The sequence below is a fragment of the Hyperolius riggenbachi genome, chromosome 4 (genome assembly GCF_040937935.1).
Source record: "Hyperolius riggenbachi isolate aHypRig1 chromosome 4, aHypRig1.pri, whole genome shotgun sequence".
NCBI classification, from domain to species: domain Eukaryota; kingdom Metazoa; phylum Chordata; class Amphibia; order Anura; family Hyperoliidae; genus Hyperolius; species Hyperolius riggenbachi.
This window is the reverse complement of record NC_090649.1, coordinates 490,094,159-490,109,980: the sequence shown is the minus strand read 5'-3', so window position 1 is coordinate 490,109,980 and position 15,822 is coordinate 490,094,159. Positions and strand designations below refer to the sequence as shown.

Sequence of the window (15,822 nt, the reverse complement as noted above, 5' to 3'; positions counted from 1 at the left end):
AACATAGGCCTCACCAGTTAAAGCAGGTTAAGTACTGAAAGTGTACTCCTCTGTCCACATTTCAGTGCAGTGTGGTTGATACTATAGCATTGCAGCCATGCACAAGCAAGTTACAGATAAGCAATCCTCTCGTGCAGCAGCTTGCAGAGGAAGCATACAATTATGCTCATAAGTTTATATACCCTGGCAGAATTGAAGCTTTCTTAACCACTTATTATAGAATATGGATAAAACAAACTTTTCTTTCACTCATGGTTAGTGGTTGGCTGAAGCCACTTTCTGCCAAACAAGTGTGTTTACTCTTTTTAAATCATCGTTACACAAACTACCCAAATGACCTTGATGAAACGTTTACCTACCCTGGTGATTTGGCCTGATAGCGTGCACAAAACTTTACACAAACGGTTTTTAATGGCTGTTAAAGACTAAAGGGGCCCATACACCTAACGATTTTCCTGCCGATATACAGCAGCTGTGATCAAATCTGCTGTGAAATCGTCGCGCAAACGCTGACAGAACAATCAATTTCCGTCCAAAATCAATTGTTTCCGTCGATTTCCGTCGATCCGTCCGCGCGGAAGATTTCACTCGATCACCGGCGGGTCGGGAGTACGTTGATAGCGGCGTTCGAATGCCCGACGACCGACGCTAGCGGCAATACATTACCTGTTTCGCCGGCGCGAGTCCCCGCTATCCCCGCTGTCACTTCTCCGTGCTCGGCTCCTCCAGCTTCACTGAACTTCCTGTCCTGGCAGGAAGTTTAAACAGTAGAGCGCCCGCGGAGGGGGCGGCAGCTCCACAGATTGTGATCAGTTTCATGTTGAAATCAATTCACAATCTGTTTGCAGTAAAGGCAGCCGCACGATCCCTCTCTGATCAGATTCGATCAGATAGGGATCTGTCAGTTGGTCGATCTGATGGCAAATCGACCAGTGAATGGCCACCTTATCATCTTCACCTGTTATCTGTTTGCTTGTATTTAATGGGTGTGTATAAAAGGTCACTGAGTTTCTGGACTCCTGACAGACCCTTCCATCTTTCCTCCAGTGCTGCACTGTTTTGGATTCTATGTCATGGGGAAAGCAGTTCTTCCCCATCAATCTCTGGTGGTGATTTATGACATCTGGTCCTCCCCCCTTACCCCATGTGATTGCTTCCCTGCAGTCTCATTGGCTTGGAGATCGAGGCTAAGGTGCCAAAACAGTTTGGCCCTCCCAGCATGACATGGGTATGTACAGTGCCTAGCACACAAATAACTAGGCCGTGTTCCTTTTTTTTCTGCCTGAAAGAGTTAAAAATCAGGTATGCAAGTGACAGTTTCTGTTCGGACTGGGTCAGACTATAGCATAACCCTCACTGATAAGTAATTACAGCTATAAAACTTTCAGTCAGTAAATGGCATCTGAGAGCAGGAAAGAGATAAAAAGGGTCAATAATTCATAGATTTGAACTCTGGCATACTTCAATGAATTGAGCAAAGACAAGGAAACCGTAAAAACTAGATTTAAATATAAAATAAAACTGGGATAGCTAAAAAAAGGTCATTTTTAGGAGGAGGAGGAGGATAGATGCAATTGTTTTTCTCATCAGTTTTTCACCTCGGATGTTCTTTAAAGAGACTTTAAACTGTGTGCATATGAAAAAATACATGATCAGATGTCCACTACAGTAAAAAATAAAGTATGTTAACTTTAATTTATTTCTTTGTTATTTATAAATGTAACTATTGCATGCGGTGGGCCTTTTTGGCTCCGGTGCTTTTGTTCCAAATCGCACCCCACGATGTGTAAAAGGGCCCTGAACCTTAGTAAAATGGTCTTAAAGAGAAATTCCGACCAAGAATTGAACTTTATCCCAATCAGTAGCTGATACCCCCTTTTACATGAGAAATATATTCCTTTTCACAAACAGACCATCAGGGGGCGCTGTATGACTGATATTGTGGTGAAACCCCTCCCACAAGAAACAAAAGTACGTACTGTTGGCAGTTTCCTGTCTGTGAACCTTGCTGCATTGTGGGAAATGGCTGTTTACAGCTGTTTCCAACTGCCAAAAAAAGCATGCAGCAGCTACATCACCTGCCAACAGTAAAAATGTCACCATGTGATAAATGTCAGAATATAAATCAGGGATTTAAAAGATTTTACAATGGGCAAACACTGACTAAATCATTTATACATAATTTCTGTAAAAATGAAGCACTTTTTTATTACATTATTTTCACTCTTTAAATGTTTTACCAAAAGAGTGTGCAAAGTTTTAGTGTATTTATCAAATAAAGCGTTCAGGTGAATAATGCATCATGTTTGCATTACTAATTTTAACCCTATTTTAAAACCGTGATAGTAGTAGTCACGATACAAAATGACTCATCAGTAGGGATGATCAAATATTTCTGAGTTTATGCAGGATTATATAAATTTGTATGCAAATGTATGCAGTTTGAAAATGGACCAATCAGTTTAAACCTTAAGGTGGCCACTAACGGTCCAATTTCTAGCGAAAAATCGTTCGAGCGATCAGAAATTCAGATCGGACGAAAAATCGTTCACTACACCATCAACTAACCAATCTTTGCTTCCTATCTATCACGACCACCAAGAAAATCCAAATTTTCGTTCGATGAAAATTCATTCGGGCGACATTTTTTTTCACTCGTTCATAATCGATTGTGTCCACCAATGGAGATTATTTACAACCAATCCGATCAGAATTTCTGATCGCTCGAACGATTTTTTGCTACAAATTGGACCATTAGTGGCCAGCTTAAGTGGGACTTGAAAAATGTCACGTGAGTGGGAACCGGTAAAAATAAAATCAAATAGATACTTAAAGGGGCACTATGGCGAAAAATGTAAATTTAAAATATGTGCAAACATAGACAAATAAGAAGTATGTTTTTTCCAGAGTAAAATGAGCCATAAATGACTTTTCTCCTATGTTGCTGTCACTTACAGGAAGTAGTAGAAATCTGACAGAGCTGACAGCTTTTGGACTAGTCCATCTCTTCAGAGGGGATTCTCAGCAAGGCTTTTATTCTTTACAAAGACATTCCCTGAAAAGGATTTAAACAATGATGCTGGCCAGCTTCCCTGCTCGCTACACAGTTTTTTGGCAGTTGGACGGAGCAACTGCCATTCACTAAGTGCTTTTGAAAATAAATAAATCCCTGAGAATCCCCCATGAGGAGATGAACTAGTCCAAAACCTGTCGGTTCTGTCAGATTTATACTACCTACTGTAAGTGACAGAGACATAGGAGAAAAGTAATTTATTGCTCATTTTACTCTGAAAGAAACGCACTTCTTATTTGTCTGTTTGCACATATTTTAAATTTTAAAATTTTTCGCCATAGTGCCCCTTTAAGGAAAGGGAAGGCTCTCGCAGATCCCTTGTTCCAGCGCTGTCACAGGAGGATTCGGAAAATGGGCAGCTCCGTACTGTGCGAGCACTCTCTCTCGCGCGCGGTACAGAGCCACCGGTCTTCGGGGTATATATATATTTTTAACAGTTCCCAGTAGTTTTAAATAATCCTGCATAAACTCAGAAATATTTGCATGTCATCGTTCCTCCCTACTCATCAGTACCCAAATTCTTCTATTATAAGTATTTGCTAAAGTGCTGCATAGGGCTAGTGAGGGGCATAGAGACAAGTTTACAATGATTGAAAGGGCACCGAAGCGGTGGTGGCAGATTTTTGTAATGGGGAACTGTATACACTGAATCTAGTTTCCTATCACTAAGGGCCTGAGCCCACTGACCCAGTTGTATCCACTTTTCAGTTCGATACTGAAAAGTGGACAGAAGCGGATACAACTGCGTCAGTGGGCTTAGGCTGTAATAAGTACTGAGCAAGAACTTATAATGTTCAAACAAGAGGTTGTAACACTATCGTAACAACCATTGTAATTTGTTATTGTAACAACAATTGTAACAATTGTACAATATTGTAATAACACTATTGTAGTAACAATTCTGGCATGCCCCCACGATTGACCGCATGTATGCCACAGCTAGCACTTCCATGTCTATTTCCTCCACCTACAAACAGGCACTCGCACCCCCGTCCTGAGTGGTACTGATTAAAGTACATCCGAGGTGAAAAAAAATGACAGCTGATCACGGTAACATCCATTCGTTCCAGGCATGGCGTTTGGGTAGAGGACCGCGCTCGGTCCTCTTCCCCAATCACGGAACACGAAGTCCCAATGGGTAACGGCGGCGGGAGCGGCGTGCACAGATGCGGAGCGGCGGCGGGAGCGAGCGGCTTATTAAAACGTCCTGTTTCCGTTAACAGGCTCAAGCATGGTGTTTTAATAAGTCAGTTTGCCATTAGCTGGTTAAAATATAAAACAAAGCAGAAATCATGAACCTCTGAACTGTTCTACTACACATACAATTCATTATACGGTATCATAAGTTTATTTTCGCTTCAGGTGTGCATGAAGTATCTCATCAGAAGACAATTGTCTCCTTTGCTCGGTGTGGGACACATAGTAATGCTGGGAACATGCAATGAGATTTTTCAGCAGATTTACTGTCCGATCGGTTATCTGATCAATTCCATTCACTTCTATGAAAAATCAATCAGAAAAATGATCGAAAATAAGATTGGACCTGTCGGAAATTATCTATTGAACCATCTATCTGCCAAACAATCTCATGGTGTATTCCCAGCATAATACCCGACAGCAAGTTTTCTCCCTTTAAATTGTTTGAAGGCCTGATGGCATGTTTGGAAATGTGATACTAATTAAAGAAGAACAACTAGGTTCAAAAAATAGTAAATTATCTTTTCTAGGGATATCCCCACCAATTTGCAATATTTATGTAGATAAAGCAATGTTTTTATTTTGCACATTTTCTTTCTTTTAACTCAGTGACATGTCTTCAGCATGCAGGTAGACAGGAGACAATTGCCTCTGATTTACTCTTCCTGAGACATAAATCTTCCCATATCTGTATATACAATAACACTTTGACCCTGTCTGAGATTAGAATAAAATCTTTCTTCTAACATATTTGTGAGTTGTCTTAACATTTTTGTTGTTTGACAAAGAGACCACTAGGTGGTGCTAGTGTCATGTGTTACCACCAAAGCCCTTTTTTATTTTACCTTTTTTTTTTTTTTTTGTCGTGTTTGGGATGTACGCAATCTCGATGAAAAGACAGCTGCTATTCCTTGATTGTTTAGAAGAGCTTTGATAAATGACTTTGAAAATCTCCCGGAAAGTGCATTTAGGAGAGAAGGAATCTTCTGCAATCGTAGAAATGGAAGTAGATGTGCTTTTTTTTTTCGACTGAAAGGAATCTCGATGCAGTGCGTGAAGGAGTGAAGTCCCATAAATTGTGCAACTTTATTTTTATACTTTAAAAAAAAAAAACTTTTACCAATAAACTGAAACCTTTATTGTGCTTCGATTTTGCGGTCGTTTTAGATAGATATTACATTTTATATTGACACTCCCACTGATGTCTGTGCAAGTAATAGCAGATATCTGGTTTCTGTGGAGATATTTTTGTAGTTAAACTATTTTTTTCTAGAATACTGAGCCATACTATCTGCAAGGCGTTTGTATGTTCTCCCCGTGTCTGTGTGGGTTGCCTCCGGCCACTCCAGTTTCCTCCCACATCCCAAAAAAACATACAGATAAGTTAATTGGCTTCCCCCTAAATTGGCCCTAGACTATGATACATATACTACACGATACACACATAGACAAACAATCTGTCAGTTTCAAAATAAAATCCTCTTTGTCTTTTTAAGGGAACCAGAGACGAAGCACCCTTGTGTATTTTACCATAGAAATCAGTGGGAACATTAGAGAAAACACTTACCCTGCTCTCTGTTTCATCCTCACTGCTAAAAGTGTCTGTTATCAGCTGTGATAAGAATCCCGGACTGAGCATTCAGTCTGGCTTTGCAGGGAATAATTATAGCCGAGTCATTATAGCAGAGCCACAAGGGGGCAGGCTTGGGCTTGAAAAGACACCAGAGAAGACAGACTCAGCGATAATCTTTCCGTAGCAAAGCTAGACTGAGTGCTCAGTCAGGGATTCTTATCAGAGGTGATAACAGTCAGGTTAAACAGAGAACAATGAAACAAAGAGCAGATTAGGTGTTTACTGTCATGTTCCCACTGATTTATAAGGTAAAATACAAGAGGGTGCTTTATCTCTGGTTCTCTTTAACTAATGCTGGGGATACATGGTACGTTTCTGTACCGTGTATCGATCAGCTGATCCAGCTAGCTGATAATATTCAGCTGGCCCGATCAAGCCGCTCGACCCTCGCCCGCTCGATCCGAGCGGTAATCGATCCGAGCGGGGACGCGGCTGGGGCCGATCCAGCGGCTAATCGAGCCGCCGGTTGACCCGTTTATGCCAGGCATTAGTTATTAAATCAAGTTTTATGATATTTTTAGTATTTATTGCAGTGATCTGCAAACTTTGCTTTCCAGCTGTTAAGGAACTACAAGTCCCACAATGCATTTGTCTTTATGAATCATGACTGTGGCTGTTTGACTCCCTCAACGCATTGTGGGACTTGTAGTTCCTTAACAGCTGGAGAGCCAAGTTTGCATATCACTGATTTATTGTATAAGTTTTTGGCCAACCCGACTTGATAGTAAGCCACTCCGGGGCACTTTGGTGGTTCTAGTAGATAGAAGGGGGTATAAGTGATGTTTTTGCCCTTATTCAATTGATTTTTTGTTTCTTAACGACTTGAGGACCGCAGTGTTAAACCCCCCTAAACACCAGGCCTTTTTTTGTTAAATAGGCCACTGCAGCTTTAAGGCCAAGCTGCAGGGCTGCACAGCACACAAGTGGTTTCTCTCCGCCAACAGAGCTCTCTGTTGGTGGGGTCTAATCACTCCCCCATGTTTTTTGTTTTTTTTTATATATACAATTTTTTTTTAATAAAACATACTATTTCTTTAATTAATTTTTTCCCCTCACTGCAGGCTGCCAATCACGGCGATCAGCTATCATAAGCTTCTGCCTATGAGAGCCGATCGCGCTCTGGTGTCCCAGGGGGACAGCCGTGTCACACGCTGCCTTAGATCACTGTACTACCCTAATAGATGGCGGTTTCGGTTTCACCGTCTAACAGTCTCCGAGCAGCGATCACCACTGGGAGACTGAAGGCGGAGCTCTGCTCCGCCTTCCCAGCAGGAGATGCCCGCGCGGTCCTGGGGCTGCCGCACTGCTCACGTCAATTGGCGTGAAGCAGTCGGCAAGTAGTTAAAGTGAGCCTCCAGACAAAAAAATCTGCTCAGCAGCACTGAAATGGCTTGGTGTTTCTTTGACAGTTTTACAGCATCAGAACTTTGTTTTTCTTACCCAAGCCTCATTTTTAGCTGCACAGAAGCTAAGCTCCTCCCCATCAATGAAAGCGTTCCCCTGATGCTGTGCAAAGCTTGATGGAATTTCTGATGTTGTTATTTACGTTGCCTAGCAACTGGAAGGTGTGATCAGGACACAGGACAGTTGGAACTGTGTCTCATGCTCCCTGTCCCCTCCTTTCAACCAAAAAGATGGCTGCCCCATGAAATCACAAACATTTACCTGTTCTTTTAAAACAGGGTGGGTAAGAGATTATATTACCTATCTATATTAATTAACATAACTAATGTAAATTAAAGAATCACTGAAGCCCAAAAAAATGTATGATATAGTGAATTGGTTGTGTACTATGAATAATTACTAGAAGATTAGCAGCAAAGAAAATATTCTCATACTTTTATTTTCAGGTATATAGTGTTTTTTCTAACATTGCATCATTCTATAATATGTGCAGATTACACAACACTCAGCATTCAAAATGAGTCTTTCAGAGCAGTCTGTGAACTAATGAACTCTCCTCTAGCAGAGAAAAAGTAAATAGTCCAGGAACAGTTGAGATAATAAAAGTCAGATAACAGCCCTCTCCACCACTAAAGGCCCATACACACGTCGGATTTCCGCGAACGACTGGTCATTTGAACTGTTTCCAACTGCCAAAAACCATGCAGCAGCTACATCACCTGCCAGCAGTAAAATGTTCACTGGAGTTCCTCTTTAAAAGGCATTTTATTCATTAGGTGGGAAAATATCACCTAGGAGAAAACTTTGGAGAAAAGGTGAATTAGATCGGGTCTTTTGTGGGGGGTGCAACAGCCCTTTTTTCTTTTAAAGTGGATCCAAGATGAACTTTTACTCATTGCATAATTGTGTTCCTTTCCTATTGTTTATAGGGCAGGGGTGCCCACACTTTTTCGGCTCGCGAGCTACTTTAAAATTCGCAGAGGCCAGGAGATCTACCGATGTTTCAAATGCACCCCCCCCCCTTCCCCCGGAAATGTAGTTAGGTATAGGTCCCTTCAGTATATGTTAGCCGGGTATAGGTCCCTTCAGTATATGTTAGCCGGGTATAGGTCCCTTCAGTATATGTTAGCCGGGTATAGGTCCCTTCAGTATATGTTAGCCGGGTATAGGTCCCTTTAGTATATGTTAGCCGGGTATAGGTCCCTTCAGTATAGGTTAGCTGGGTATAGGTCCCTTCAGTATAGGTTAGCAGGGTATAGGTCCCTTCAGTATAGGTTAGCTGGGTATAGGTCCCTTCAGTATAGGTTAGCTGGGTATAGGTCCCTTCAGTATAGGTTAGCTGGGTATAGGTCCCTTCAGTATAGGTTAGCTGGGTATAGGTCCCTTCAGTATAGGTTAGCTGGGTATAGGTCCCTTCAGTATAGGTTAGCTGGGTATAGGTCCCTTCAGTATAGGTTAGCTGGGTATAGGTCCCTTCAGTATAGGTTAGCAGGGTATAGGTCCCTTCAGTATAGGTTAGCCGGGTATAGGTCCCTTCAGTATATGTTAGCCGGGTATAGGTCCCTTCAGTATAGGTTAGCCGGGTATAGGTCCCTTCAGTATAGGTTAGCAGGGTATAGGTCCCTTCAGTATAGGTTAGCTGGGTATAGGTCCCTTCAGTATAGGTTAGCTGGGTATAGGTCCCTTCAGTATAGGTTAGCTGGGTATAGGTCCCTTCAGTATAGGTTAGCTGGGTATAGGTCCCTTCAGTATAGGTTAGCTGGGTATAGGTCCCTTCAGTATAGGTTAGCTGGGTATAGGTCCCTTCAGTATAGGTTAGCTGGGTATAGGTCCCTTCAGTATAGGTTAACTGGGTATAGGTCCCTTCAGTATAGGTTAGCTGGGTATAGGTCCCTTCAGTATAGGTTAGCTGGGTATAGGTCCCTTCAGTATAGGTTAGCCGGGTATAGGTCCCTTCTGTATAGGTTAGCCGGGTATAGGTCCCTTCTGTATAGGTTAGCCGGGTATAGGTCCCTTCTGTATAGGTTAGCCGGGTATAGGTCCCTTCAGTATAGGTTAGCCGGGTATAGGTCCCTTCAGTATAGGTTACCTGGGTATAGGGCCGGTGTCTTCCCGCGGTGGTGTCCAGGTATTCATGCCTTGCTCCGGTGGGCAGCGTGAGTGGAGTTGGAACTCGGAAGTTTTCCGCCTCTCCTCCCCTAATTGGCTGCGCGCCTCTCCTCCCCTGATTGGCTGCGCGCCTCTCCTCCCCTGATTGGCTGCGCGCCTCTCCTCCCCTGATTGGCTGCGCGCCTCTCCTCCCCTCCCCTCCCCTGATTGGCCAGGCTCTCTCCTCCCCTCCCCTGATTGGCCAGGCTCTCTCCTCCCCTCCCCTGATTGGCCAGGCTCTCTCCTCCAGTGGCCAGCAGCAGAAACTGCGTTATACAGCTGCTGGCTGCTAAATTCAATGGGACGCGGCCAAGAGGCCACGATCTACTTATCAGGCGGTCGCGATCTACCGGTAGATCGCGATCGACCTATTGGGCACCCCTGTTATAGGGCATTCCTCAAGCCAAATACTTTTTTGTTTTAATACTCTTATTCCCTATAAACTAAACAAGCCACGCCCACAGGTTTTCAGAGAGCCAAGGCACTTTCAGGCAGTAGCAAGGGCTTATGGGAGCTCAGTCTGGGCAGGAGGAGGGGGAGGTATTACTAGCCAGAGATTTCAGAGGCAGAGGGGAGGGAGGAGGAGGGGGGATTAGGTTTTTTTCACAGGCTGAGGATGCAGATAAGCCTGTCTGTGTGTAATGTTTTTTAAACAACATGGCTGCTGTCGTATCACAAGAAGAAATAATCATACTCTATTAGATTTATACATAGACTATTTAAACTTTAGATAAGATATATAGACAAGTTACTTGTTATAATTAGTTTTTTATCTCGGATCTGCTTTAAAGCTAATGGGAATCCCGATGTAAATAAAAAAAAAGGCAGATACTCACCTAAGGAGAGGGAAGGCTCTCCTCTCCTGGTGCCCCCGGTGCTGCGCTGGCTCCTCCTTTCACATCCCACGCTGAGGGGACTTTGGAAGTCTTCGGGAGCCGAGTCCTCCCGAAGAGAGGCGGCGCACAAGTGAATGCATCATGGAGGGCGCGTGCGCAGTGTAGAGCGGCCCGTCTTCGGGAGCACTCAGGCTCCTGAAGCATTTCCGAAGCCTCCCTTCGGCCGGGAGACAGCAGTATTTGACTGAAACGGTCGAATACCGCTACGGGGGAGCCAGCGCAACAGCGGGTACTGGGAGAGGAGAGGGAATGCTCTATGGGACCCACAGCCTCCCTTTCCTTAGGTGAGGAGTTTTGAATCAGGATTAGGTGAGTATCTGACTTTAAAAAAAAACCAATTGAGTTTCCATTCACTTTAACGAGAATCTGTAACGTCAAAATGTCCCCTGGGGGGTACTCACCTCGGGTGGGGGAAGCCTCAGGATCCTAATGAGGCTTCCCACGCCGTCCTCCGTCCCTCAGGGGTCTCACTGCAGCCCTTCGTACAAGATGACGTCAATATTTACCTTCCCGGCTCCTGCGCAGGCGCTCTGACGGCTGTCGGTTCCGAAGTAGGCGGAAGTACCCGATCGTCGTCGGGTCTGCTCTACTGCGCAGGTGCAAGTTTCCGGCGCCTGCGCAGTAGAGCGGACCCGACTGAGATCGGGTATTTCCGTGTAGTTCGGAGCCGAAAGCAGCCACAGCGCCCCCGCTGGAGCCAGCAAAGGTAAATATTGAATTGACAGTCGGGTCTGTCGCCGGCTGTTCGGAGGGCTGCAGCGAGACCCCCGTGGGACAGAGGACGGCGTGGGAAGCCTCATTAGGATCCTGAGGCTTCCCCCACCCGAGGTGAGTACCCCCCAGGGGATGTTTTTGATGTTACAGAGTCTCTTTAAGTTGGTGATGCTACCTTTATTGAGTTGACACGCTAATTTACCTATTTTACCATGTTAAGTTGAAGGACCACTATTGTAAAAATCGTAAAATTTAAAATCCATATGAACACATTCACATAAGAAGTACATTTCTACCAGAGTAAAATGAGCCATAAATTACTTTTCTCCTATGTTGCTGTCACTTACAGTAGGTAGTAGAAATTTGGCAGAACCAACAGATTTTGGATGATCAATTTAAACCTGGGTGGGACTTGATTGGCTAATTGTTCAAGATGTATATATTTGCATACACATGTGCATAATCCTGTATGAACTCAGAAATATTTGCGTCTCATTGATCCTCCCTACTGTCATAAATATTGGATCTTTGAGGAAAAACTTTTGTGTGTACTGGACTTAGAAAATCGATGTTTCCCAATGACATTTAATTCACAATTTCCGTTTTTTTTTTTTATTGCAGTATTACAAATGAAGCCGGAGCATCCATTTACAGCGTGAGCCCGGAAGCTTCTAAAGAGATGCCCGACCTGGACCCCAACCTCCGCAGCGCAGGTACCCCTCCTTACACACTTACACAAGAGGAACTTAACCTCCCTGGTGGTTTATTAAAAATCCGCCAGGGGGCAGCAAATACGTTTTTTAAATTTTTATTTTTCCATGTAGTGAGACGACGTCGTGACGTCAAAGGGGATTCCGATCCACCCCACAGCGCTGCCTGGCACTGATTGGCCAGGCAGCGCACGGGGTCTGGGGGGGGGGGGCTTCTACGGCGACGCGGATATCGGCGGGTAGCGGCGGCGATCGGGCACTGCACGCAGCTAGCAAAGTGCAGCAAAAAAAAAAAATCATGCAAATCGGCCCAGCGGGGCCTGAGCGGTGCCTTCCGGCGGCATAGCCCGAGCTCGGGCTTACCGCCAGGAAGGTTAAACCAATGATTGATCTTCATCCTAATCAGTAGCTATTTCCCCGTTTCCCACGATACATTTTTACCTTTTCTCAAAAAGATCATCAGGGGGTCTGTATTGAGGATACTGTGGTGAAACCCCTCCCACAGTGTGATGTCATGACCAGGGTCCTGACATTTCCCACAATGCAACGAGGCTCATAGACAGGAAACTAACGGTTTCCAACTGCCAAGCAAGCAATAACTCCTGTGCATAGAACTCTTAGTAACAAACATTCCATACAGATCAGCTGGCAGAACTAAAAATGTCACTACCCAGTGATACATTTCAGAAGGTAAATCAGAGAGAGGAAAGATTTTATAATGGGCAAACACTGAATAAATGATCTATAAATTAATATTGTAAAAAAAATATTTTCACTACAGTTGCCCTTTAAGTCCATTAAGAAACTTCCTTGCTTTATTTACTGATATTTTATAAAATTTCTCTAATGAATGCATAAACATGCAGGGAGGCTCAGGCCCATATCCTATAAACTTTTCTCCTGAGCTTTCTCCAAGGAGATACTTGAAAATCTTATCAATAAAACACCTTTTAAGTTCCGCCATGCAAGAAAATCTTCAAAATAAGCTTGATATTAATTTCACCTACTTTTTAGTACTTTTTAAATTGCGGAATAAAGACAGGTGAGCCGCTGCAACTCACCAACCATATAGCCAAATAGGAGCAAGGGAATCAATCTGCCACAAACCCAATCTCCAAGAAAAGATATCCCGCTGCACCAGATGGCTGGTTAAAAAAAGTTTCATCTTTATTTTGACATAATATATCCAGGTAAAAGCGCACATGTATCAGAGCAAAGCATGGCTCATTAAAGAGGAACTCCAGCCTAAACAAACATACTGTCATTAAAGGGAATGTCCAAGCAAAATAAAAAAATGAGTTTCACTTACCTGGGGCTTCTACCAGCCCCATGCAGCCATCCTGTGCCCTCACAGTCACTCACTGCTGCTCCAGTCCCCCACCTCCAGCTAGTTCTGCTTCTACCAGCCCCATGCAGCCATCCTGTGCCCTCGTAGTCACTCACTGCTGCTCCAGTCCCCCGCCACCAGCTAGTTCTGCTTCTACCAGCCCCATGCAGCCATCCTGTGCCCTCACAGTCACTCACTGCTGCTCCAGTCCCCCACCTCCAGCTAGTTCTGCTTCTACCAGCCCCATGCAGCCATCCTGTGCCCTCGTAGTCACTCACTGCTGCTCCAGTCCCCCGCAGCCAGCTAGTTCTGCTTCTACCAGCCCCCTGCAGCCATCCTGTGCCCTCGTAGTTACTCACTGCTGCTACAGTCCCCCGCCACCAGCTAGTTCTGCTTCTACCAGCCCCATGCAGCCATCCTGTGCCCTCGTAGTCACTCACTGCTGCTCCAGTCCCCCGCTGGCAGCTTGCCGACCTCGGAGGTCGGCGGGACGCATTGCGTACATTTTTACGCATTCCCGCTAGTGCAGGAACATTAACACATACATTTTTACGCATTACTGGTTCAATGCGTACATTTTTACGCATCGAACCACTAATGCGTAAAAATGTATGTGTTAATGTTCCTGCACTAGCGTGAATGCGTAAAAATGTACGCAATGCGTCCCGCCGACCTCCGAGGTCGGCAAGCTGCCATCGGGGGACCGGAGCAGCAGTGAGTGACTACGAGGGCACAGGATGGCTGCATGGGGCTGGTAGAAGCAGAACTAGCTGGCGGAGGGGGACTGGAGCAGCAGTGAGTGACTACGAGGGCACAGGATGGCTGCATGGGGCTGGTAGAAGCAGAACTAGCTGGTGGCAGGGGACTGGAGCAGCAGTGAGTGACTACGAGGGCACAGGATGGCTGCATGGGGCTGGTAGAAGCAGAACTAGCTGGCGGAGGGGGACTGGAGCAGCAGTGAGTGACTACGAGGGCACAGGATGGCTGCATGGGGCTGGTAGAAGCAGAACTAGCTGGTGGCAGGGGACTGGAGCAGCAGTGAGTGACTACGAGGGCACAGGATGGCTGCAGGGGGCTAGTAGAAGCAGAACTAGCTGGTGGCGGGGGACTGGAGCAGCAGTGAGTGACTACGAGAGCACAGGATGGCTGCATGGGGCTGGTAGAAGCAGAACTAGCTGGTGGAGGGGGACTGGAGCAGCAGTGAGTGACTACGAGGGCACAGGATGGCTGCATGGGGCTGGTAGAAGCAGAACTAGCTGGTGGCGGGGGACTGGAGCAGCAGTGAGTGACTACGAGGGCACAGGATGGCTGCAGGGGGCTGGTAGAAGCAGAACTAGCTGGTGGCGGGGGACTGGAGCAGCAGTGAGTGACTACGAGGGCACAGGATGACTGCATGGGGCTGGTAGAAGCAGAACTAGCTGGTGGCGGGGGACTGGAGCAGCAGTGAGTGACTACGAGGGCACAGGATGGCTGCATGGGGTTGGTAGAAGCAGAACTAGCTGGCGGAGGGGGACTGGAGCAGCAGTGAGTGACTACGAGGGCACAGGATGACTGCATGGGGCTGGTAGAAGCAGAACTAGCTGGTGGCGGGGGACTGGAGCAGCAGTGAGTGACTACGAGGGCACAGGATGGCTGCATGGGGTTGGTAGAAGCAGAACTAGCTGGTGGCGGGGGACTGGAGCAGCAGTGAGTGACTACGAGGGCACAGGATGGCTGCATGGGGCTGGTAGAAGCAGAACTAGCTGGTGGCAGGGGACTGGAGCAGCAGTGAGTGACTACGAGGGCACAGGATGGCTGCATGGGGCTGGTAGAAGCAGAACTAGCTGGCGGAGGGGGACTGGAGCAGCAGTGAGTGACTACGAGGGCACAGGATGGCTGCATGGGGCTGGTAGAAGCAGAACTAGCTGGTGGCAGGGGACTGGAGCAGCAGTGAGTGACTACGAGGGCACAGGATGGCTGCAGGGGGCTGGTAGAAGCAGAACTAGCTGGTGGCGGGGGACTGGAGCAGCAGTGAGTGACTACGAGGGCACAGGATGACTGCATGGGGCTGGTAGAAGCAGAACTAGCTGGTGGCGGGGGACTGGAGCAGCAGTGAGTGACTACGAGGGCACAGGATGGCTGCAGGGGGTTGGTAGAAGCAGAACTAGCTGGTGGCGGGGGACTGGAGCAGCAGTGAGTGACTACGAGAGCACAGGATGGCTGCATGGGGCTGGTAGAAGCAGAACTAGCTGGTGGAGGGGGACTGGAGCAGCAGTGAGTGACTACGAGGGCACAGGATGGCTGCATGGGGCTGGTAGAAGCAGAACTAGCTGGTGGCGGGGGACTGGAGCAGCAGTGAGTGACTACGAGGGCACAGGATGGCTGCAGGGGGCTGGTAGAAGCAGAACTAGCTGGTGGCGGGGGACTGGAGCAGCAGTGAGTGACTACGAGGGCACAGGATGGCTGCATGGGGCTGGTAGAAGCAGAACTAGCTGGTGGCGGGGGACTGGAGCAGCAGTGAGTGACTACGAGGGCACAGGATGACTGCATGGGGCTGGTAGAAGCAGAACTAGCTGGTGGCGGGGGACTGGAGCAGCAGTGAGTGACTACGAGGGCACAGGATGGCTGCATGGGGTTGGTAGAAGCAGAACTAGCTGGTGGCGGGGGACTGGAGCAGCAGTGAGTGACTACGAGGGCACAGGATGGCTGCATGGGGCTGGTAGAAGCAGAACTAGCTGGTG

The 15,822-nt window shown here is 46.5% G+C and overlaps 1 protein-coding gene across 6 annotated transcripts in view; it reads left to right on the top strand.

Annotated features, from left to right (window-relative positions):
• The window catches only part of SRBD1 (S1 RNA binding domain 1), a 308,196-nt gene that overhangs the window by 122,665 nt on the left and 169,709 nt on the right, over positions 1–15,822 (top strand). For all 6 annotated transcript variants that reach the window (XM_068233032.1, XM_068233030.1, XM_068233027.1 and 3 more), the window contains one exon: positions 11,687–11,778. In XM_068233032.1, the coding sequence (XP_068089133.1) occupies positions 11,687–11,778 (92 nt within the window). The remainder of the gene's footprint in view (positions 1–11,686; positions 11,779–15,822) is intronic.